The sequence below is a fragment of the Cavia porcellus genome, unplaced genomic scaffold, assembly GCF_034190915.1.
Source record: "Cavia porcellus strain 051 isolate PalLab524CR breed Dunkin Hartley unplaced genomic scaffold, mCavPor4.1 scaffold_23, whole genome shotgun sequence".
NCBI classification, from domain to species: domain Eukaryota; kingdom Metazoa; phylum Chordata; class Mammalia; order Rodentia; family Caviidae; genus Cavia; species Cavia porcellus.
The window spans coordinates 9640206-9665179 of NW_026947506.1; the positions used below are offsets into that span (position 1 = coordinate 9640206).

Below are 24974 nucleotides of genomic sequence, written 5' to 3' on the forward strand. Positions count from 1 at the left end.
TAGCCCAAAAGAAATAAACATAAGTATTCAAGCAAACACTTAAACACAACAGTACTGTTCACAGTATCAAAAGATGGAAACTGTTCAAAAGCCCATGGAAAGATTTTGGATAAGCAAATTGTAGTATATCTGAGGTAGATCAAATTGTGGCTAAAGTTGTGTTAAAGACATAGAAACAATTGATTTTAAATTATGTATTTCTTTAAAATTGTACATGTTACCCTTTCATTCTGAGGCAGGTTTCCAATTATAGTGCTTAACATTTCAAACTTAAAGAACTCCAAAAAACAGTGACCATGCAGTTACTGCTCATTGTGGAAAAAATCACTAGCAGAGGAATTATGCTAGCAAGCCAAATACTTCAATACAAGGAAAAAGAAACAAACTTATACAATGTTTTATAGAAATCCTTAAACACACTCAGCACACACTAAAATACACATTCTGTTAGATGAGCCTTCTATTCTTTAAATTGTTTCCTATTTATGGTCCGACAATCACCCCAACACAGCCATTCATGTTTCCCACACTTGCAGAACAATGTTGTGAAAGCAAATGACATAGATGCCTTCAACCACCTATGTCAAAAGATCATCTGTGCCAGAATTTTGTCTCCAATCCCTCATTTCTTCTTGAAATCTTTGATACCGAAGTGACAGTTGCAAGTGTAATGAACTCTTCCTTTAGACAGATTACTACTTTCTATCGAGCATGTTCACATTGTGTTTCTGTCAGTTAGTATCCAGACCATCATTTCAAGCCAGCCTGAAAGCCGTCTCTGGAAGGGATCACACCCAAACCTCTCACTCCACTGACATAGAGACTCACTCACAGATCCACTTGAAGAGATTTTACAGGCACAGTTAGCTTTCTTTTCATTTTGGTTTTGATTTAGCTCAATTTCTTTAAATTTTCTGCAGCAGGGAAACAATAATAAAAACTCAGTTCCTTCTTGTAAGTCTCATTCCTTTCCTACGGTCCTCCACCTTCATCTCTCTGGCTCTGCCCAGTATGGCAGACCAATGAAGCAACAGAGACTTTCAATTTGACCTAAAGGCAGCATATGCATCCCAAAAAATAGAATTAGAATTGTAAACATATGTATTAATATATCAAATGTGCAGTATTGAAAACAAGTATATTTCATCACTTTAAGGGATGAATTACAGCCCTCTAGAATTAAACTAGCTGACACATTAAATCTGTCTTTGGAGCATTCTGCGATTCTCAGTGTGCATGAATGTTTTCTCCGGTCCATGCATTTATCTCAAGTACATATTTTTCATCACAGACTTTTGGCTTTGGAAGTCAACATATCAAACAAATATGTATATATTAGACTCTTCATTGCATATGTGGAATTTTATTTGTTTTGAATTGATGAAACAATACAAGAAGATATTTTCTTCACAATATGAAGAAAATTATTGGATATTTCAGAGTGGATTATAGGGTATATAGGCTAATATTCTAACACAACAGAAAAAAAAACAGACATCATCACAAAAGTATAGTAGATGACCCTAGAAATAGACAAGATTTGGTATCTGTGGAAAGGAAGGTGCATTGCTCCTTTAAATGTTTGTGATATTATTTCTGCAGCTTCACACGGGACACAGCATCCCTCAGTGCCTGGTGCACCTGCTTGTTACGCAGGGTGTAGATGACAGGGTTCAGCAGCGGCGTCACCACCGTGTTCACCAGAGCAGCCTCTCGGTTGGTGTCTAGTCTGCTTCTTCGCTTTGGCTTTATGTAGATGAAGATGCAGCTACCATACATCAACGAGAGGACAAGGAGGTGAGAGGAGCAGGTGGAGAAAGCTTTCTGCCACTCACTGGCTGACGGGAGGTGCAGGATCGTGACCACTATGTTGCTATATGCGATGACAGTCATAAAGAAAGATGTAAAAAGGATAAAGGAGGCAATATTGTAGAAGAACATTTCAATAGATCTGCTTTCCGGACAGGAGAGCCTTGCCAAGGGTCCCAAATCACAGAAGAAGTGAGGGATGACGTTGGGGCCACAGAAGGTCACCTGGGACAGCTTTATGACCGGAATCACCATAAGCAGAAATCCCAAAGAGAAACAGGCAGTGACCAGCAGGACGCACATTCTTGGTTCATGATGGTGAGGTACTGCAGAGGATTGCAGATGGCCAGGTATCGATCCAGGGACATCACGCCCATCAGCAAAAAAGCAGTTGCACCCAGGAAAATGAAAGCAAATGCCTGTGTGAAGCAGGAAGCAAAAGAAATAATTTGTTTCCCTGACAGAAAGATGGTCAGCAATTTAGGAATAATCGTGGTGATGCAGCCACATTCACAGAAGGAGAAAGCGCTGAGGAAGAAGTACATAGGGGTGTGGAGGCGGCGGTCAGCCCAGGCGATGGTGATGATGAGCAAGTTCCCCGTGACAGAGGCCAGGTAGGCCAGCAGGTGCAGCAGGAAGAGGACCTTCCCCAGGTGCTGGACTGCAGGGAAGCCCTTCAGGGTGAATTCCTGGACAGCTGTGCTGTTCCCCGCCCCCACCATCACTGCCTTTTCCATTTCATCCATCCTTTGTCATTGCCCTTTGGGCACAGTTCCTGCCTAAAGAATACAGAGCATTAATTTATTAAATATATAAAATATCCTCAGCATTGTTCGTGGGTTTGCCTACTAGTTTTAAACACTTTTGTCTCATAAATTAGAACTGTGCATGTAGTTAAGGTAATTGAAACATTACTGGTCATTTTCACATAAAGTATATGCCCAAGTAACAAAAGGCTTTTAGTTATTAAGACAGGAATGTTATAACTGCATTAAAGAAACTTTAACATGGATTACAGCGGGTTAGTGAAGTGCTTATCAAGCATGTATTGCCACATAATGCAATCTTAACACCACACACACACATGCACACATAGAAACACGAACACACATGCATGTTCACCAATATGAACACACACGCTAAGATATGGGATACTGTCATATCTCCAAAAATTATATTATTATATCCTAAGTGTTCTTTTTCATGTTTTGGACTACAAATAGATAGGTAGGACTATTTTCTATAGTTCTCAGCCAGCAGCAATAAATTTTAACAGTCACAAATAATCTCTAATAGGCTTGTTAGAGAATCAGCCCAGGTATTTTTGACACATAGCCTGATGTAGGTCAGTTTGAGAGATGTGTTTGCTCATATTATGTGGTCCGTCCAGAGAGGTATTCTGTCTTCAGAACGTTCAGCTCAAGTCAAGTTAAAGGATGCTTGACATTAAGCAGTACAGTGGACTGTATGGCTTACCTCCAACCGTAGTTTTCTGATTCATTCTGACACCCTATATTGTTTACCTGAGTGGAAATAATGTGCTCTTCTTGCCCTTAAATCCTAAAATTATCCTATATGAGACTTGCCATTTTGGTCAACTGGTGCTCATCTCAGATCTCTGACTCTGCTGTCTCACTCAGCCAAGCCAAATGCTCCTGCTTTTTGGGTGAGAGTTGGGATCAGGTTATGACAAATGCTTCAAATCACAACCAATAAATGTTCTAGGCAAGATGTTCTAGTCACACCAGGGGTGAGTTTTCAGGTACTGCGGTCACTCCAGGGCCACAAGTCATCCACAGTCAGTTCACGGTGCCCAGAGCTCTAGTCCCTGCTCCTTCACTCTTCCAGTTACAAAGATGGATAATGGTCCATGGAGCTAAAAAATATAAGTGAGTAAACATTCACATTGGAGACGTTCTTAAATTATCTGAGTGAAAATTTTAATATGTGCATCTCGTTTGCAAGTCTTTCTTCTTCAGTGAATGCCCTTCCCATGTCTGGAAAAAAACAAAGAGACATTGCAGTGAAATCTCAACTGTTGAAATTTTGGAAATGGAATAGAACACAAACCTCCTTGGTCGTCCAGAGAACTTGGGAGTGGGCTTACTTGGAATTCTGAGCAGCTGTCCTGCCCTCCTTGTGCCCCAGGTTCCCATCCTGTTCCTGATCCAGTAAGGGATGACTTACTGGGAGCAACTCCAGAACAAAACAAGGGATGATGGTTTCTCTCTCCAACTGGCCCAGTATTTACCCAGTGTTTTTCTAAAACATAGTCCAGGGCACTGTAATAGCTTACTGTCCAGGTGGGATGATAGCACACCAACAGAAATAGAATGGAGGCTGTGGAAATTTATTTGACTTATATTTCCCATTCAACTGCCTCTTGATACTGATCCAGATCCATCTGGTCCAGAGGATAGCACCAAGGACATCATTATCGAGATGTAAGAAAGCCATTGAGAGAACATTTTCCCTCTAGATCACTAGTGACTGCTAAATCAGCACTGTTGAAAATAGAAAAATTATTACTAGTGATAATAGCAATAAATGTAGCATTGGGATTGTAGTTACTCATTTATTATAGACAAAATGAAAATGATAATTCAATTTAAAAAATAAAAAGAAATAATCTGAATTTCTAAGTGTCTGAATCATTCCCAAGAAATTCTTTAAAAATGGAATACATAGAATCACCTCAGGGTTTGTGCTGTGCATGATGTAGCTTAGGGGAATTTGAGAGGTCTGGTCAAGACTGGGCAGCCCCTGAGAGCAATGAGGTGGACCTCAGCCTCATCTAACCTGAACAATGTCAGCACATTCAAGGAAACATAAGGCTTGAGTAAGAGCTGAGGTCTCAAATCATAGTGCCCAGATGTCCAGTTTCAGTTTAAAATTTCTCATCACACCAAGAATTAGAGTTATCTCCATTAGAGTTTTACTTTTTTATTTTAAAATGAGGAAAGAAGAAAGGGTAAAAAAGAGTATACTACTTTTTAACACAGAGTATAAGCATATTAAGAATGATTAATGAGTTAGATATATTAAAAATGTTCAAAGAAAGCAATTCTTTATTGTTGAGCTACCAGTAATTACTAGTATAATTATCATTTATAAATTATAGACAGGGATTATATATTGTGCTCCTGTTCTGTACTATATATTTAATATACATATGCTACTGTATTACATATATATCATATAGTATCTACCATGTATTGTATATATATGTTCTATATATGTATTATATACCATGTGTACTACATATACTATGTATACTACATATATTATAGAGTATTGTACATATCATCTATTATATAGCATATAAACTAGTTTATATAGTATACAGTATAGTATGTACATAGTATAGTACTATATGATCTATAAAATATATTATTTATACTCTATTGTATATATGTAGTATAGTACTTTATGTATACTATAAATTATATTCATAGTATACTATACATTATGCAATATACTGTGTTATATAATATATAGTATGTAGATATACATACAGACATACACTTACATGGACACAAATATAATCATATTTATGTATTATATATTATATTTTCCATGCTTTCTTTTTAATTTCCTTCATTACAGTTGTTCCTTCCATTTTTAGCCATTTCCTGTCCTTTCCTTTTCACAATATCTGTTGTACATTTTGGATCCCACTAAATCTTTCAGTTTTTTTTTAATCCTAGGGAGACAACACAATGTTCACCCACTTAAAGAGTCCAACTCATTTCACTCATGAGCATCATTTAAAGTTGTGTTCATTCACCTACAAGAACCTCAAGGTGATTCTTCTTCATAAATGAGTAGATTTATGGTACTATAAATTATGATAGAATTCTTATCCATTCTGCAGTTGATGGGAAATCTACCCCTGTATTATCAGGCTCCCCATTGTGTGGAACATTTTTTTTCTCTCCTTTGGATTTAGGCCTATGTATTTTCTTTTGAATTAAATGTTTTTCTTATCCAGAGCATATTGATGTATCTTATATCTTTAACCATTCTCTCTGTGTTTCTTTTTATTGTTGAATTCAGGCCATCTACATTAATGCACCGGCTTGTCTCTGTGATGCTATTTTCCTGATACTGGCTACTTCCCTTTCCTCTCCAATTTCTATCACCTTGTGCTGCTGTTCCTGGAATCAGGGTTACCTATCTCTATCTCTTTCTAGAATATCCTTTAGTATTCTTCACATGATTGGTTTGATAGTGATGCATTTTTTCAGTTGTTCTTCATCATGGAAGTATCTTACTTCACTATTACTTTTTTAAAGATAGTTTTGCAGACTACATCAATCTGGTTTGGAAGTGGTGTTCTTCAGGGCTTGAAATAGTTGTTCTCTGTGTCTTGGAACATGAGAGGGACAGAGAGCAAATTAAAGAATGAAATACCTGAAATTTCTCAATGTGAAGAATCATGTAAATATCCAGATAGAGGAAACTAAAACTTTCTCAAAAGATTAAGTCAAAATAAGGCTACAGTAAGGCATAATTAAATTGTTAGAATTCAAAAATGAATATGATCCTGAACCAGGAAGAGAAAAGAAATATGTCACATACAAGGGATACAAATGAGGCTACTATCAGATTTCTCCCAGAATCTTCCAAGCCAGGAGAAAGTGGGATGATATTTTCAAAATGCTACAGTAAAAAAGATCACTGTCAATCATGAAAAGTTTAAGGCTAGGAATAGTCGTCTAGGCCCGTGATCCCACACTTGTACAGACTGTGAGGAAAAATAATACAGAAATCATGAGTTTCAGGCCAGTGGTCTTTAGAGAAAGACATTTTGTCAAAAACAAACAAGCTAGTACGCAAGCAACCATCAAAGTTATCTGGCTAGTTGTCCCTCAGCAATGGAGGTGAGACAACAAAAGCTGAGGTAATTCAGAGCCAGTAGAATTGATTACCTTATAAGAACTGCTGAAGGAAGTTCTGTCTGAAAGAAGGGGATACAAATTAGAAATATGAAAATATGAATGAATTAACTTACTGGTGCACAGTGAATTTACAATAGTATCATACAGTAATGACTGTTTATATCAATCATATCTTTCATATGAAGTTAAAAATCTGAATTATGAAAGGTAATAAGTTCTATATTATGATAAAGTGCAAACTATATAAATGAGGAAAGTTGTAATGTAAAATGTGGCAGGGATGGAGTAAAAGTTTTCAACTTTTTTATGTGATCATAGTTGCCTCAAGTTGTATCAATTAACCTATGATAGTCTCAAGTTTATGTTTATTTATCGCTGAGTAGTACTCTATTGTATAAAAGAAACATATGTTTATCCATGTCATGTTTGATGAGCATTTGGGTTCTTTCAAGATTTAGTTATTACAAATTGTGGTGCTGTAATATGATTGCACATATGTCACTGTGGTATAATATATTTAAATCTTCTGGGAAGATACCCAGGAGGGTAATAACTTGTACCTGGGTTGAATGGTGCCTCCAATGCTAGTTTTTTTTTCTTTTTTGCAGAAGTGACACATTAGTCAGTGCAGCCACAGGGGCTGCACCAGTCTGCATTCCTACTAGGTAGGAGGAAGGATTCCTTTTCCCCATAGTCACCCCACAATTTGTTATTGGTAGATATTTTGGTGGTAGCCAATCTCTTTGGAGTGTGATGAAATCTCAGTGTTGTTTTAATTCACATTTTTGCAATGATCAATGGTGTTGAACATTTTTTCATGTTTTTATTTGCCATTTTATATTTCTGCATCTGAGAAGTGTGTGTTCATCTCAAATGCCCACTTTTGGATTGCATATTTGAATTTTGGGGGTCTGGGTTGTTTTAATTCTTTATGTATTTAACATGTAATTTTTCTGTCTCAGGGAAAACTGGCCATAATTTTTTTTCAACTCTGTGGGTCTCCTTTTCACTGTGTTGGTTATTTCCTTTTTGTGTACAAGTCCTTTAATATGGTTCGATTTCATTTGCTGATTCTTTTTAGTATTCCCCATGCAGCCTGGGGTTTGTTCATGAAGTCTCTGTTTATCCCTTTGTCTTGAAGATTTTTACTTACTTTCTCTTCACGTAGATTTAATGTTTAAATCTGCAGTTGATGGGCCATCTACCCCTGTTTTATCAGACTCTCTGTTATGTGGACCACTGTTTTCTCTCCTTTGGCTTTAGGAGTGTGTGTTTTAATATTTAGATCTTTGATCAAGTTTGAGCTTAGTTTCATGCCATACTCATAAGTGAAATGTTTATACGTGTTTACATGTGTAATGTTTATACACTATATAATAATGTATAAACAATGTAATAATGTTTACATGTGTAAACATTATACTGTGTCAGTGTGAGGAAAAAGAAATTATAAACAGGATCCAAAATGTAAATGGATACTGTGAGTAGGGAAGAAACTGAATGAAAAGAAAACTGTAATGGGCAAAATGGAAAATGATGGAAAGGAAAAGAAAACAGTTTGTATATATACATACAAGATAGTTAAGATGGTTATACAGGTAGTTTCTGTTAGGTCAGTGGAAAAGAAGTTTTGTTCTAATAAATTTTTGGGTAATATTTCATGTCTGAGTCTTGTACCCTGAACAATTACTGTGAGTATAACCACGTACAATATATTACTGTTATTCTCCTACTAAGCGTGGTTTGAATCTCTATTTGATATTTCTAACTTTTTTCTGTTTAAAGTAAAAATTTAAGATCTTATTAGCTTCAAATTAGTATAAAACTGATTATGTAAGGTTTACAGTCATCAAAAAAGTATAACAATATCACAAAGCCTAAACATAATAAATCAAAGCACAGCACCATGGAAAATTTTCCAATCGAAAAGAAAGAAAGGAAAGAGGGAAAGATCTTCAAAATAACCAGAAAGATGGCAGTAGTAAGGCTTTGCTATAAATACTTCCTTGAATGTAAATAGAATAGATTTGATACTTAAAATGCAAACAGTAACTGACCGAAAACAAGCAAAAAGAAAACATAAGGCCCAATTCTGTGCCACCTGTAAGGAGTTCATTTCACCTTGAAGAACATGCATACACCAAATGTGAAGTGAAAGAACAGCAGGCACAGCTATGCTTAGATAAAGTAGATTTAAATCATATAATTTAACATGAGACAAACATTCCTATATAATGCTAAGGGGTATACTCATCAAGAAGTTACTCCAATCATGAATATATATGTGCTCAACTTTGGAACACCTAACTAAAGAATAAAATATTAATAGACTTAAAATACTTACAGTGTTATTCAGTCAGAAAATCAATAATGAAACATTGGACCTAACCTACTTAATAGACCAAAGAGGTCTCACACACATACAGAAAGCATTTCACCCAACAGTAGCCAAGTACACACCCTCACAGGCACGGACAGAAGTGTTCTCCTTGCTAGGTCACTATCCAAGTCTTGTAATTTTACAAACATTGAATACCGTTAAAGGGTGTTTTCTGATTAAAATTGTATGAGCCTAGAAATAATTGTAAAACTGTGTGCAAACTGCTGAATGTCCTCTCGAGCAGCAAATGGGCGAAAGAATAAACAAAAAGAAATATTAAGACAAATCTTGAGACAACCTAAAATGGAAACATAAGCTGCTGAAACTTGTGAAGCTCCGCAAAAGAAGGGCAGCGGGAATCGATCAGGGAAAAAGATGCTCCTTGGTGTGATTTGAGAAGCAGTTACATAGCCGATTAGTTGTGCAATAGCATCAACTGGTACTTGTGTGATTTATGCATTTTACAGTGCATAAATTATAATTCAATAAAGAAAATGACAGGTTAACAAACAAAAGCATAACATTTAGTTATATGCAAAACCATTTCTGTTGTTTAAGGGTGATTTCATTGACGTGTATTTTGGGACTGTACTCATTTTATGACTTTTGGCCAAATTTACCAGTGCAGATCCTCACAGAGAGCCATGCAGGTAACTGAGACTGAGGGAAGACATTACCACTTGCAGTGAGATGGCATTTAGGATGCATTTCTATCAATATTTTCTGTTTCCAACAATAAACAATGCAGCGAGCCTCGGTAATCTGCTGCGCACTTGAATCCAACTTGCTTCGCTTGGGCTCCTCTAATGAAGTCTGAATGCCAGGGCTTTGTCCATATGGACTTCCGTGACCTCATTGGAGATGGCAAGAAGTCCTGTGGTCACACAGTGCAAAGAGATTAAGGCAGAGATTAGCTTTGAGTGCAGCAATCCTACCTGTGCACAAAAGGGATCTGCAAGTAGGTGACTGGAAATTGACTCTTGTGAACAAGGACATCTGACCTTGGTTTTCTTTTTCTCATGAGGATTTTTTTGGAGTTGGGGGATGGGTGCACCAGCAACCATGCTTGATATTCACGATGAAGTATGTCATCATGTGCCATGGAATGAATGACCATGTCACATAGATGAACAGGAATATGATCAGCATTTCTACATAGTTACAGTGCAAATGGTAGCGTGAGTGTGATTGTTTTGTATTGTACTCATGGTCTAGGTGGATTTAAAAGTCTTGAGGGAGAGAAACTGTGCTTCTCTGTCCTCAAGAATTTATAAACATTTGTCTTCTCTATTAGAAATCAGCCTTAGTTATATTTTATTGATTTAAGATATGAGATATTGATTGACTATTGTTGATTACAGTAAAGAAGGACCTAATTTTCTTTTTTTTACTACATGCGAAAGACCCTCGTTTTTTTTTAGAAGAATAAGGAAACACATAAACAGAGAAGTTCACTTTCCTGGGAACGACTTCTTAGTTAGTACTCGATGCGGGATAGATTTGTGACTTATTGAGCCATATGTTTAGACCACAGACTGCTTACATGTAAGCTGGTACTGTGGGTCATTCATACAAACCCAGGTTTGAACAAAGCAAAGAACTAAATCAAGCAATATGTAATTTCATGACTGATTCACTAAAGAACTTATTTCCAGCAGATACTATGGCCCCTTCCCCTAGATGAAACACAAATTCATCTGCTTTCAAGCCAAATCATGGATTAAAAGTCAGTGTTCTTCTGTTTACTGCAAGGAGCATCCAGGTGTGATTCCAGCCACCCAGAATCCTGCAGTGTAATAATGATGCCCGCAGAGGGGCGAATGCTGAAGGCAGAGCAGAAGGAAGCTCTGCTGTTGTGCTGAGTGGGAGGAATGAGGGTGATAACCATGTGTCTCTGAGGTTTGTTCACTGAGCCTGGACAGTGAAGTAATGGGGCAGTTCTTCCCTATATTTAGATGTAGTCTCTCCTCAATGCATGACTGGGTAGTTTTGAGATGCTTCCATAATGATATTCCCTGCTCATTCAAAGGGCTTAGGTAAAGACCTCAGTAAATGCATTTCAAGATAATAACTGGGTTGAAACATGGTAATGGGAACACTTTATATATTTCCTTTTTCCCGCATGACTGAAATCAGGGCCTAGCTGGGCTTCCTGGAGTTCCTGTCTTATTGCAAGGTAGAGCACACTTTGCCTTTCACTTTGATCACTGGGCTGGTTGTGAAGGTTTCCTGGTTACATTTCTGTGGTCCCACAGTTGTTTCTCACTTAGGCTGCAAACTTATCTCAGTGATCCATCTCTGCTGTTTGGACTCCAGATCAATAGAGATGTTGACTTTTGTCCTGACTTCGTTCATCCTGTTTGTTTCCCTCCTTATGACCATTGCTATGCACAGCAACATAGTGGTCACAATCATGCTTCTCCTACAAGCCAAGGAGTGGCAGAAACTGTCACCACCTATTCCTATCTGTGGTGGGAACCGCCATTGTACAATGTTTTCTATCATGTGTATGCTTTTAGTTGTGTATTTCGTCTTCATAAAAAAACCTGATTACGTTTTTGCTTTGCTTACCTTATGGAGATCAAAGATACTAGATACTATTTCCCACAAAAGTTAACTTTGATGTAAAATTTATTCTCAAAAGCAGCAAAAGAAGAACAGAAAAGCAGAACCAAGAAAGTTCAACTTATTCAGTCTAACAAAGGAACATTTTAATGTAATTTGAAATAAAATATTTAAATGTAGAACACAGTTCTTCACTCAGAAGAGTAAATTCAAGTAGAGTTTTGGTTGTATTTTAGACACAGATAAATCTTTACATTTTGGTGACAATCTTTCTTATAGGTAACTGCAGTGTATAGTGATTACATTGACTGTGGGGAGATTGTAGAGATGCACAGCACATCTCAGTACTTAATTTGTGTCCCTTTCCCTGGCCCACCTCCTCTGCCCCTGACCACTCTTCTTCCCTCTCCATCTTTTTTTCCCTCTCCATCTTCAAAGGTTTTATTTCCATCTATTCTCCAACTCTTTTTCACCCATTTTCCCTCCCTTCCTTTCTCCGTCCTCCACTTTCGTAAACGTTCTCATTTGGAAAAGTCTCCTCATTTCCTAAGACCTATCCTTTCTTTTTCTCTTTCTTTATACTTTGTAGATTCTCATAGAAAAGGGGGTTGAAAGTAGACAGAGAAATTAAGATAAAGATGGAGATAAGGAATGGGACAGCTGTCCAGGAGTTCACCCTGGAGGGCTTCCCTGCAGTCCAGCACCTGGGGAAGATCTTCTTCCTGCTGCACCTGCTGGCCTACCTGGCCTCTGTCACGGGGAACTCGCTCATCATCACCATCACCTGGGATGACCGCCACCTCCACACCCCTATGTACTTCTTCCTCAGCATTTTCTCCTTCTGTGAATGCGGTTTCATCACCACGGTTATTCCTGAACTGTTGCGTACTTCTTTTATGACGGCGAAAAATTCGTTTTACTTCTAGTCTCATAGAATTATCTTATGTGAGACTTGCTATTTGGTCAACTGTTGTTCATTTGAGATCTCTGACTGTGCTGTCTCACTGAGCCAAGCCAAATGCTCCTGCTTTTTGTGTGAGAGTTGAGCTCAGGGTATGACAAGTGCTTCAAATCACAACCAATGAATGTTCTAGGCAAGATGTTCTAGTCACACCAGGGGTGAGTGGTGATGTAGTGGAGTAATTCCAGGGTCACAGTCATCACAGTCAGCTCATGGTGCCCTGCGATCTATTCCTTGCCCCTTCGCACTTTCAATAACCGTGATAAATAATGCTCTATACATCTGAAATGTAAGTTATTAAACATTCACTTTCAAGATGTCCTTAAATTGTCTGAATTAAAATTACAGTATGTGCATCTTGTTAGCAAGTCTTTCTTCTTCAGTAAATTCCTTTCCCATGTCTTGAAAAAATGAAAGAGACATTACAGTGAAGTCTCACCTGTCGACATTTTGGAAGAGGAACAGAACACAAACGTCCTTGGTGCTCCAGAGAACTGGGGAGTGGGCTCACTTGGAATCCTGAGCAGCTGGCCTGCCCTCCTTGTGTCCCAGGTTTCAATCCTGTTCCTGTTCCAGTAAGGGATGACTTGCTGGCAGCAGCTCCAGAACAAAACAAATGGTTTCTCTCTCCAACTAGCACATTATTTACCCACTGTTTTTCTAAAACATACTCCAGGACACTGTACTGGCTAACCCTCCAGGTGGGAGGATAGTACATCAGCAGGAGTAGAAATGGAGGTGGTAGAAATTGACTTGACTTATGTTTCCCTTACAAATCCATCAGGGCAAGCGGACAGAACTAAGGACAACATTAGAGAAGATGTAAGAAAGCCATTGAGAGAACATTGTCCCTCTAGATCACTAGTGACTGCTAATTCTGCACTGTTGGAAATAGAAAATCATTACTAGTGATAATAACTATAAATGTATAATTTGGATCATATTTATTATATACAATAATAAAATAATTTTAAAAAGAAAAAGAAATAATCTGAATTTCTAAGTGACTGAATCATTCCCATGAAATTTTTGTTGTTGGTGGATATCACAGCAAGCAGGGAGGGATCGCAGGTTCCAGAGGCCCTGCAGCCTGTGGTAAGTGCTCAGCACACTCTGCCCAAATCTCAGACTGTTCCGGACCCTCCAGGCTTCCGAGTGCAGTGAAGTGGAGAAGTGGGTTTGAGGCCTCTACATCCACCTCCCCATCCCGGCTGCACTTGGAGAACTGCTGAGCTTCCGACCGGTGGGCGGGCCCACACTATCCCCAGAGACCAGCCTGTTTGGGACTGCCATGCCTAGCCATTGGTATGCAGAGGAGGGGCTGGGCAGATCTGGGGCACCTGCATCGGCCTCCCCATGTGTCTGGAGGACTGGGGATATCTCAGCAAGCAGGGAGTGATCGCAGGTTCCTGAGGCACTGTGGCCTGTGGTGAGTACCCTAACCTGGCTGCTATTGGAGAGCTGTGGAGCTTCCAAGGGGCAGGTGGGCGAACAGTGTCCCTGAGGCCCAGCTTGTCTGGAGCTGCGGAGTTCTGAGCAGGCAGAGGAGGGCCATTGGTTCTGCGGGTCCAGTGGCTTTGGGTGGTATGGTGCCAGTCTCAGTAGCTGCAAACATAGAAGGGGATTATCAACAGATCCTGAGGAAGCTTTCAAAAAACACTTGAAACACAGAAATACAGGAAAATGACAAAACAAAAGACCAAATTACAACCTCAAACCTCTAGCCCATCTCAAGAAACCCTAGGAGCAATGTATATAGAAGAAAATATATGCCATTCACCTCAAATATCGGACACAATAGCTACTGAAATTGACAAGCAACTCTAGGAAGCTTTAAAGAAATTCAAACTCGAAATAATCTCCCAGGTAAAAGAAAAAATGATAAAAGAAATGAAAGAGATTCTGAATATATCTAAAGAAAACACAGATAAAAAATTGGAGGAACTAAACAAAAAGATAGAATCCCTAGACGAGCAATATAAGAAACAAACAGAATACATAATGCAGATGCACAGAGATATACAGGAAATAAAAAACTACACTGAAAGTTGTAAAAACTGCCTTAATGAAAGTGAAGATAGAATTTCAGACCTTGAAGACAAGATTGCAGCTAGTGAACAGGAAAGGAAAGATCTTTTAAAAATAACAAGGAATCAGGAAACAATAATTCAGCAACTGCAAGACGATGCAAAGAAGAATAACATAAGAATGATAGGGATTAATGAAAAAGAAGGAGACAACATAAAGGATGTCAAGAGGATATTTAGAGAAGTAATAGCTGAAAATTTCCCAAGCATGAGATCAGAAACCGACATCAGGATCAGTGAAGCATATAGAACTCCAAATAGTCATAACCAAAATAGAATACACCCAGACATATAATAATCACCATCCCAGAAATCCAGCACAAGAATAGATTATTAAAAGCTGTCAGAGAGAAAAGACAGACCATTTATAAAGGCAAACCTATCAGAATCACAGCAGACTTCTCAGCACAAACAATAATGTCAAGAAGAGCATGGAGTGAAGTATTCCAGATCCTAAAGCAAAATGATTTCCAACCTAGACTGATATATCCTGCAAAACTATCATTCAAAATAGATGGTGGAATACGATACTTCCATGACAAAGAACAGCTGAAGAACTTCATGAACACCAAACCAACCCTGCAAAAAATATTGAAAGACAGTTTAGATACACAAAGGAAAAAAACCACTAAGCAAAGCAAATAAACAGAACAGAAAGTTAAAGATGCGACAGCAGAGAGATAACATTCCAAAAATAAACCAGCATTTAACAGTAATAATCATTAATGTAAATGGTCTCAATGCACCAATCAAAAGAAACAGACTAGCAGAATGGATCAAGAAACAAAATCCAACCATATGCTGTTTACAGGAAACCCATCTAACCCAGAAGGATACTCACAGACTGAAAGTCAAAGGATGGAAAACAATACCTCATGCAGCAGGAATTCAAAAAAAGGCAGGAGTAGCCATTCTGTTTGCAGACAACGAGAACTTTAAATTAACAATGACCATAAAGGACAAAGAAGGTCACTACATACCCGTAAGGGGAAAACTCCAAGAGGAAGAGATAACTATCTTAAACATATACGCACCAAACTCCAGAGCACCCAGTTATATAAAACAACTATTAACAGAAAGGAAAAGTCAAATTATCAGTAACACAATTGTAACAGGAGACCTTAATACGCCATTGACAACAAGGGACAGATCAACCAGACAGAAAATGAGCAAAGAAATAACAGAACTGAATCACACCTGTGAACAAATGTGTGTGATAGACATATATAGAATGTTCCACCCAACAACATCAGAATACACATTCTTCTCAGCAGTACATGGATCATTCTCTAAAATAGACCATATATTAGCTCACAGAACATATTTAAACAAATGCAAAAGAGTTGAAATCATCCCTTGCATGTTATCGGATCATAGCACTCTGAAATTAGAAATTAATGATAAAAGATACTGCAAAAATCCTGCAAACACATGGAAACTGAATAACACACTCTTGAGTAATCAGTGGGTCACAGAAGAAATTAAACAATACCTAAAAGAAAACGAAAATGCAGATACAACTTACCAGAATCTGTGGGATGCAATGAAAGCCGTCCTGAGAGGAAAATTTATTGCACTGAGTTCCCACATCAGGAAAACAGAACGAATACAAATAAGTAACTTGATGCTACACCTCAAACAGCTAAAAAACGAACAGCAAGTCAAGCCCAAAGCCAAAAGAAGAGAGGAAATTTTAAAAATCAGAGCAGAAATCAATGCAATAGAGACTAAGAAAACAATCCAAAGAATCAACAAATCAAAGAGTTGGTTCTTTGAAAGAATAAATAAAATCGATAAGCCCCTAACCAACCTCATTAAAAAAGGGAAGAAAGAGCTCAAATCCATGCAATAAGAAATGAAAAAGGTGAAGTCACTACAGACCCAATAGAAATACAGAAGATCATCAACACCTATTTCGAAAACCTCTACTCTCAAAAGTTTGATAACACAGAAGAAATAGACAGATTCTTAGAAACATATGAAGTACCAAAGCTAGATCAAGAGGATGTAAGACTGTTGAATAACCCAATCTCTGTTACTGAAATTGAAAATGTAATTAAGGCCTTACCCACCAAGAAGAGCCCAGGCCCAGATGGATTCACTGCAGAATTGTACAAGAAATACAAAGAAGACCTAATGCCGACACTCTTCAAACTGTTCAATGAAATTGAAAGGGAAGCAATCCTTCCTAAGTCGTTCCTGGAAGCAAATATTACTCTAGTACCAAAACCTGAGAAAGACCCAACTAAAAAAAAGAACTATAGAACGATCTCCCTAATGAACACAGATGCAAAAATCCTCAATAAAATATTGGCAAATAGGATCCAGCAAATCATCAAGAAGATTATACACCATGACCAAGTGGGATTCATCCCAGGAATGCAAGGATGGTTCAACATATGCAAATCAATAGATGTAATCCACCATATCAATAAAGCCAAAAATAAGAATCACATGATCATTTCTATAGATGCAGAAAAAGCCTTTGATAAGGTCCAACATTTATTCATGATAAGAACTTTACAGAAAATTGGAATAGATGGTCTTTACCTCAATATAATAAAGGCCATTTATGACAAACCAACAGCCAGCATCATTCTAAATGGCCAAAAATTGAAAGCCTTTACTTTAAAATCAGGCACAAGACAAGGATGTCCTTTATCGCCACTCCTATTTAATATAGTACTGGAAGTACTAGCCAGAGCAATTAGGCAAGAAAGAGAAATAAAAGGGGTAAAAATAGGAAAAGAAGAAGTTAAATTATCATTGTTTGCAGATGACATGATACTCTACATAGAAGACCCCTAAACTCCATTGAAAGACTCTTAGATACAATAAATAAATTCAGCAATGTGGCTGGATACAAAATCAATACTCAGAAATGAATAGCATTCCTATACACGAACAACAAAATCACAGAGAGGGAAATAAGAGAAACTGCACTCTTCACATTAGCAAGCAAAAAAAAAATGAAATAGTTAGGAATTACTCTTACGAAAGAAGTGAAAGATTTATGCAGTGAAAATTATAATACACTGAAAAAGGAAATTGAGGATGATCTCAGAAAATGGAAAGACATCCCTTGCTCATGGATAGGAAGAACAAACATTGTGAAGATGGCCATTCTCCCAAAACTGTTATACAGATTCAATGCAATTCCAATAGAAATACCATCAACATACCTTATAGATCTAGAGAAATCACTCCTAAATTTCATCTGGAAACAGAAGAGATCTAGAATAGCAAAGGCAATTCTAAGCAGCAAAGACAAAGCAGGAGGCATCATAATCCCTGACTTGAAGTTATACTACAAAGCAACAGTAGTAAAATCAACAAGGTACTGGAATCAAAACAGAAATGAAGATCAATGGAATAGATTAGAAGATACAACCACAACTACAAACACACTCAACCACTTTATCTTTGATAAAGGAGCCAAGCAGGTTCACTGGAAGAGCAACAGTCTCTTTAATAAATGGTGCTGGAAAAACTGGCTCTCCATTTGCCGAAAACTAAAGCTAGACCCATGTCTATCACCATGTACTAAATTAAAATGTAAATGGGTCAAAGATCTGAATATTAAAACAGAAACACTAAATCTATTGGAAGACAAATTGAGTAGAAACCTTGAAGACGTAGGAGTAGGTAGAGAATTCATGAACAGGACTCAAACTGCACAGGAAATACTTCCCAGAATCAATAACTGGGACCACTTCTTATTAAAAAGTTTCTGCATGTCAAAAGAAATCTCCAGCATAGTGAAAAGAAAACCCACAAACTGGGAAAAGATTTTAGTGAACTCTCTCTCAGACAAGGGACTCTTGTCTAAAACATATAAAGAATTAAAAAAACTCAGACCTCCAAAATTCAAAGATCCAATCTAAAAATGGGCATCTGAGATGAATACGCACTTCTCAGATGAAGAAATGCAAATGGCAAATAAATACATGAAAAAATGTTCGTCATCATTGGTCATTAGAGAAATGCAAATTAAAACCACACTGAGATACCATCTCACTCCTGAAAGAATGGCCAGGATCAAGAAAACCAACAACAACAAATGCTGGAAAGGCTGTGGGGAAAAAGGAACTCTCCTGCACTATTGGTGGGAGTGTAGACTGGTACAGTCTTTGTGGAGGTCTGTCTGGAGATTTCTCAAAAAGTTGGGATTGGAAATCCCATTTTTTCCAGCTATTCCACTTCTAGGCATATTCCCAGAAGAACTGAAAGCATCATACCACAGTGATATATGTGCACCTATGTTTATAGCAGCACAATTTGTAATCGCCAGATCTTGGAAACAACCCAAGTGTCCATCAACTGAGGAATGGATAAAAAAGTTGTGGTATTTATATACAATGGAGTATTACTCAGCTATAAAGAAGGATCACATTGAGATATTTATCAATAAATGGGCGCAGCTTCAGACCATACTCATAAGTGAAATAAATCAATCTCGCATGTGTGAATACCAAATAGTTTCCCTAATGTAAGTAATGATTCAAATATATAAAAATATGTGGTAATAATGATTCCCCATTATGTGGCCTTGAAGCCTTATAAAGTTTTCACTTATTAATTGGAAAGGCTTTATTCTGGGCTTCTTGATATGGAAATATTTGAAGCTATAGTATATGAACTTTTATTAAAATATTTCAAGGAAAAAGACAGACACTATGGTAATTACTATTAATTCCGGTTCTTTGGTGGTGAAGCACTAGGTTGCTGAAACAGTCCTGCTTTGACCTGTATTGTTATATTGTTATGTCCTGTTTTATCTCAATCTCTCCTTATTCTTTAAAAAATTATTTTGTTATTTCTTATGTTTGTTTTAATTAAGGGGAAAAATTAAAAAAATTAGCAGGATATATAATAGTAACTCTTTTTGATTTCCTATTAACTTGTTTTGAAGTCCTGTAATACTCCCATGATCTTGTTTTGACTGATTAGACTCTGTTCCATTCTGTATGATAGTATCAAGTTTGCGGGTATAGGCAAGTACTTTGAAGGCAAATAAGATTCACTAAGATGCCCATTCTGGTTTGACTATTGTCTCCTTTGGAAGTCCTGTAATGTTTACAATGCCTAAGTTTTATTGGTCTTGTTCTCTACTGTTTTGTTCAACTTTATAATATCTAATGAGATAGACAATTCTTTTTAAGGAAACAAGAGACATCGTTGATAACCATTGTTGATAACCTTGTACTCTGTTTTAACATCATGTGCTATGTTTATCCTTGGATTTGACTGACAGCTTTGTTTTGCCATATTTGACTTTATTCTTTCCCCCCCAAAAGTAATCAGAACTAAGGAGTAATAAAACCCAAAATGTGTAAGTTTTGTTGTAAAAAAAGAGGGAAAAAAGAGCTCTAAGGGATATAACAGCAAGTGTGTTTAGAGGTGTTAAGTAGCTGACTGTATTAATGTTTTTGGTGTGTTAAGATAGATGACCATATTATTGAGTTTTTGTTGGATCATTGAACACAGCTGTTTGCAGTCTCACTGTTTGAATGTCCACTTTGTATTCTTTGATACTGTAATTTGAGCAACTATTTCTAAGATGATAATATGTAATCTATTAACTGGTGATTTCTTACTGGTTTTTTTTTTTTTTTTTTTGTAGTTCTGTATTACATGTACCCTTAAACCACTTTGTTTTGTTTTGTGTTTTTCTCTTTTTCCTTTTAAATAAAATTTTTAAAAAAAGAAATTTTTGTTGTTGTTTTTTGACTTTTTCATTTTTATCTGTACCCGGGATTGAACTCACCACTGCCTGCTTGCAAGGCAGGCACTTATGCCGCTGAGCTAATTCCCCAGCCCCTGGAATTGTTAAAAAATGGAATACATAGAATCACCTTAGAGTTTGTGCTGTGCATGTTGTAGCCTAGGGGAATTTGAGAGGTCTGGTCAAGATTGGGAAGCCCCTGAGAGCAATGAGGTAGACCTCGGCCTCACCCTGTCTGAACAATGTGAGCACATTTAAGGAAACATAAGGCTTCAGTAAGAGCTGAGGTCTTAAAACATAGTGCCCTGTTTCAGTTTAAAATTACTCATCACACCAAGAATTAGAGTCATTTCCATTTGAATTTTACTTTATTTATTTTAAAATGAGGAAGATGAAAGGGTAAAAATGATGATAGAACAGTTTTAAACAGATAATAAGGGGATTAAGATTGAGTAATGAGTGACATATATTGAAAAACTGTTCAGACAAGAAAACACAAACCATTTTTATTGTTTGAGTTGCCAGAAATTAATAGTATAATTATCATATATATGTTATAGACAGACACTGTGTACTGTGCTCTTGTTGTGTACTATATTTTAATATACATATACTACTCTACTACATATATACCACATAGTATATACCATGTATTATGTAGTATATATTCTGTCTGTATTGTATACTACATATACTATATACACTATGTATACTATATATACTATATTGTATTGTATATATCATTTATTATATAGCATATATTCTAGTTGTTACAATATACAATGTAGAATATGCATAGTATAGTAATATATGATATATAAAATATATACTGTATAGTATATATGTATTATTGTATTTTATGTATACTATATATGGTATTCATAGTATACTGTATATTATATAATATACTATGTTATATACTATATAGCATATAGGTAAAGATACAGACATACACTAACAGGGACACAAATATATACATAATTATGTATTATATATAATATTTTCCATTCTTTCTTTTTTAATTTCCCACATTACAGTTGTTCCTTCCAGTTTTAGCCATTTCCTATTCTTTCCCTTTCGCAATATGTGTTGTACACTTTGGACCCCACTAACTCTTTCATTTTTTTTTTATCCTAGGGAGACAACACCATGCTCACCCACTTAAAAGTCCAACTCATTTCACTCATGAGCATGAAATAAGTTGTGCTCATTCACATACAAGAGCCTCAAGATGATTCTTCTTCATGACTGAGTAGATTTCCATTCTATAAAAGTGCCATAAATTTCTTATCCTTTCTGCATTTGTTGGGAAATCTATTCCTGTTTTATCAGGCTCCCTGTTGCGTGGAGCATGCTTTTCTCTCCTTTGGATTTAGGTCTATGAATTTTCTTTTGAATTAAATTTGTTTCTTGTCCACAGCATATTGATGGATCTTATTTCTTTAACTATTCTCCCTGTGTTTCTTTTTATTGTTGAATTTAGGCCATCTACATTAATGCATAAGCTTGTCTCTGCAATGCTATTATCCTGATATTGGCTCCTTCCCTTTCCTCTCTATTCAATTGCTATTCCCCCGTGTTTCTGTGCCTGGAATCATGGTTATCTATCTCTATCTCTCTCTAGAATATCCTTATTACTCTTAACATGGTTGGTTTGGTAGTGATGAATTCCTTCAGTTGTTCTTTCTCATGGAAGTATCTTATTTCTCTAATAATTTTGAAAGATAGTTTTGCAGACTACATCAATCTGTTTTGGAAGTGGTTTTTCTTCATGCGTGAAATACTTGTTCTCTGTGTCCTGGAACATGAGAGGTACAGAAATCCACTTAAAGAAAGAATTACCTGAAATACATGAAATTCTTCTCAATCTGAAGAAACATGTAAATATCCAGATAGAGAAAAAGGCAACATGTTTCAAAAGATTAAATCAAAACAAGACTACAGTAATGCATAATTAGTTATTAGAATTCAAAAATGAATATGAGCCTGAACCATGAAGAGAAAAGAAAGATGTCACATACAGGGGGTAGAAATGAGGTTACTATCAGATTTCTCAGCAGAACCTTCCAAGCCAGGAGAAAGTGGGATGATGTTTTCAAAATGCTACAGGAACAAAAGAACACTGCCAATCATGACAAGTTGAAAGCTAGGAATAGTTGTCCAGGCCTGTAATCCCACACTTGTACAGACTGAGGAAATAAAAGACAGGCCAACTTGGTCTCTAGAGAAAGACATTTTCTCAAAAGCAAACAAGCAAGTAAGCAAGCAACAAACCAAGTTATCTGGCTAGTTGTCCCTCAGCAATGGGGGTGAGACAACAATCCTGAGGTAATTCAGAGCCAGTAGAATTGATTACCTTATAAGAACTGCTGAAGGACATTCTTCTGTCTGAAAGAAGAGGATACTAATTAGAGATATGAAAAGATGAAAGAATGTACTTACTGATGCACAGTAACTTTACAATATTATCATACAGTAATGACAGTGTTTATACCAATCATATCTGATTGAATTATGAAAGGTAATAACTTGTACAATACGATAATGTGCAAACTATATAAGTGATTCAAATCATAATATCAAATGTGGCAGGGATGGAGTAGAAGTTTTCAACTTTTTTATGTGATCAAATGTAAGTTGTCACAAGTTGCATTATTTACCTATGATAGTCTTAAATTTATGTTTATGGCTCAGTAGTGTTCTATTACATACAAAATGTGTTTATCCATCTCATGCTCAATGAGCATTACAGTTGTTTCCAAGATTTAGATAATTACAAATTGTTGTGCTATAAATATGGGTGCAGATATGTCACTGTGGTATAATATTTTGAAATATTGTGGGAAGATACCCAGGAGAGTAATAACTGGGTTGAATGGTGTCTCCAATCCTAGTTTTTTTGTTTTTTTTTTTGCACAAATGGCACACTAGTCAGTGCAGCCACAGGGGTTGTGCTAGTCTGCATTCCTACCAGGCATGAAAAAGGATTCCTTCTCTCCCACAGTCTCCCAGGCATTTGTTATGGGAAGACATCTTGATGATAGCCATTCTTTCTGGAGTGAGATGAAATCTCAGTGTTGTTTTAATTCACATTTTTCGAATGATCAATGGTGCTGAACATTTTTTCATGTTTTTATTTGTCATTTTGTATTTCTTCATCTGAGAAGTGTGTATTCATCTCAAATGCCCACTTTGGATTAGATATTTTAATTTTGGGGGTCTGGGTTGTTTTAAATTTTTATGTATTCTAGATATAAATCTTTTGTGTGAGGACCAACTCTCTATAACATTTTTCAACTCTGTGTCTTGCCATTTTAGTGTTTTGTTGATTTCCTTTTTCGTGCATAAGTTCTTCAATAATGTTTGATCTCATTTGCTGATTCTTTTTAGTATTTCTCGTGCAGTCTGGGGTTTGTTCATGAAGTCTCTTCTACACTCATGTCTTCAATATTTCTCCCTGTTTTCTCTTCGAGTAGATTTAGTGTGTGTTTTAATATTTAGATTTTTGACTGAGTTTGAATTTAGTTTCATGCCATACTCATAAATGAAATAAACCAGACCCACATGTATTGTCTTCACTGTGAGAAAAAACATTGTGTGGTCTCACTGTGAGAAAAAAAGAAATTATAAACAGAATCCAAAATGTAAATGGATGCTATGAATAGGGAAGAAACTGTTCAAAAGAAAAAAAAAAACTGTAACGAGAGCAATGGAAAAGGAAGGAAAAGAAAAGAAAAAATGTGTATAACACACAACATAGTTATACAGATATTATCTCTTGGTTCACTGGAAACGAAGTTTTGTGTAATAACGTTTGGATAATATTTCATGTTTATGTGTTGTACCCTGAAAAATTACTATAAAACTAATCAATATATTACTGTTATTCTCCAACTAAGCCTACTAAGCCTGTTTTGAATCCATATTTGAGATTTCTTTTAACTGTTTTTCTATTTAAAATAAAAAGGTTAAGTAGTTCTTGGCTTAAAATACCTATAAAACATTATGTACAATTTATGGCCAACAGATAATCTATAACAGTATTACAAAGATAAAAACTTATAAAACAAAGCACAGCACCTTGGAAAATTATTTATTCAAAAAGAAGAAAGGAAGCAAGGAAAGAAGGAAACAAGGAAGGAAGGAAGGAAGGAAGGAAGGACGGAGGAAGGACGGATCTTAAAATAACTGAAAGAGATGGAAATAGTAAGATTTTATTATAAATACTATCTTGAGTGTAAATGGAATAAATTTGGTAATTAAAATGCAGACAGTAACTGAATGAAAACAAGCAAAAGAAAACATAAGGCCCAACTCTGTAACGCCTAAAAGGAGTACATTTTAAGTGGCAGAACTTACATACACCAAATGTGAAATGAAAGAACAGCAGGTATATGCTGAGATAAAGTAGACTTTAAATTCAGTAATTTAATAAGAGTAAAAACCCTATAAAATGCTAACAGGTGTACTCATCAAGAGGTTATTCCAATTTAGGTGTTATAAATGTATAACACCTAAACATAAAATCAAATATTAATAGGCTACA

General features: G+C 36.4%; 1 protein-coding gene across 1 annotated transcript; it reads right to left on the minus strand.

Moving 5' to 3' along the window:
- Positions 1-1590: 1590 nt before the first annotated feature.
- LOC100714741 (olfactory receptor 6E1-like) lies at positions 1591-2555 on the minus strand. Its single transcript, XM_013148545.2, is given in 2 exon segments — positions 1591-2117; positions 2120-2555. Coding segments are annotated over 2 exon segments (963 nt in total).
- Between the last annotated feature and the right edge of the window lie 22419 nt (positions 2556-24974).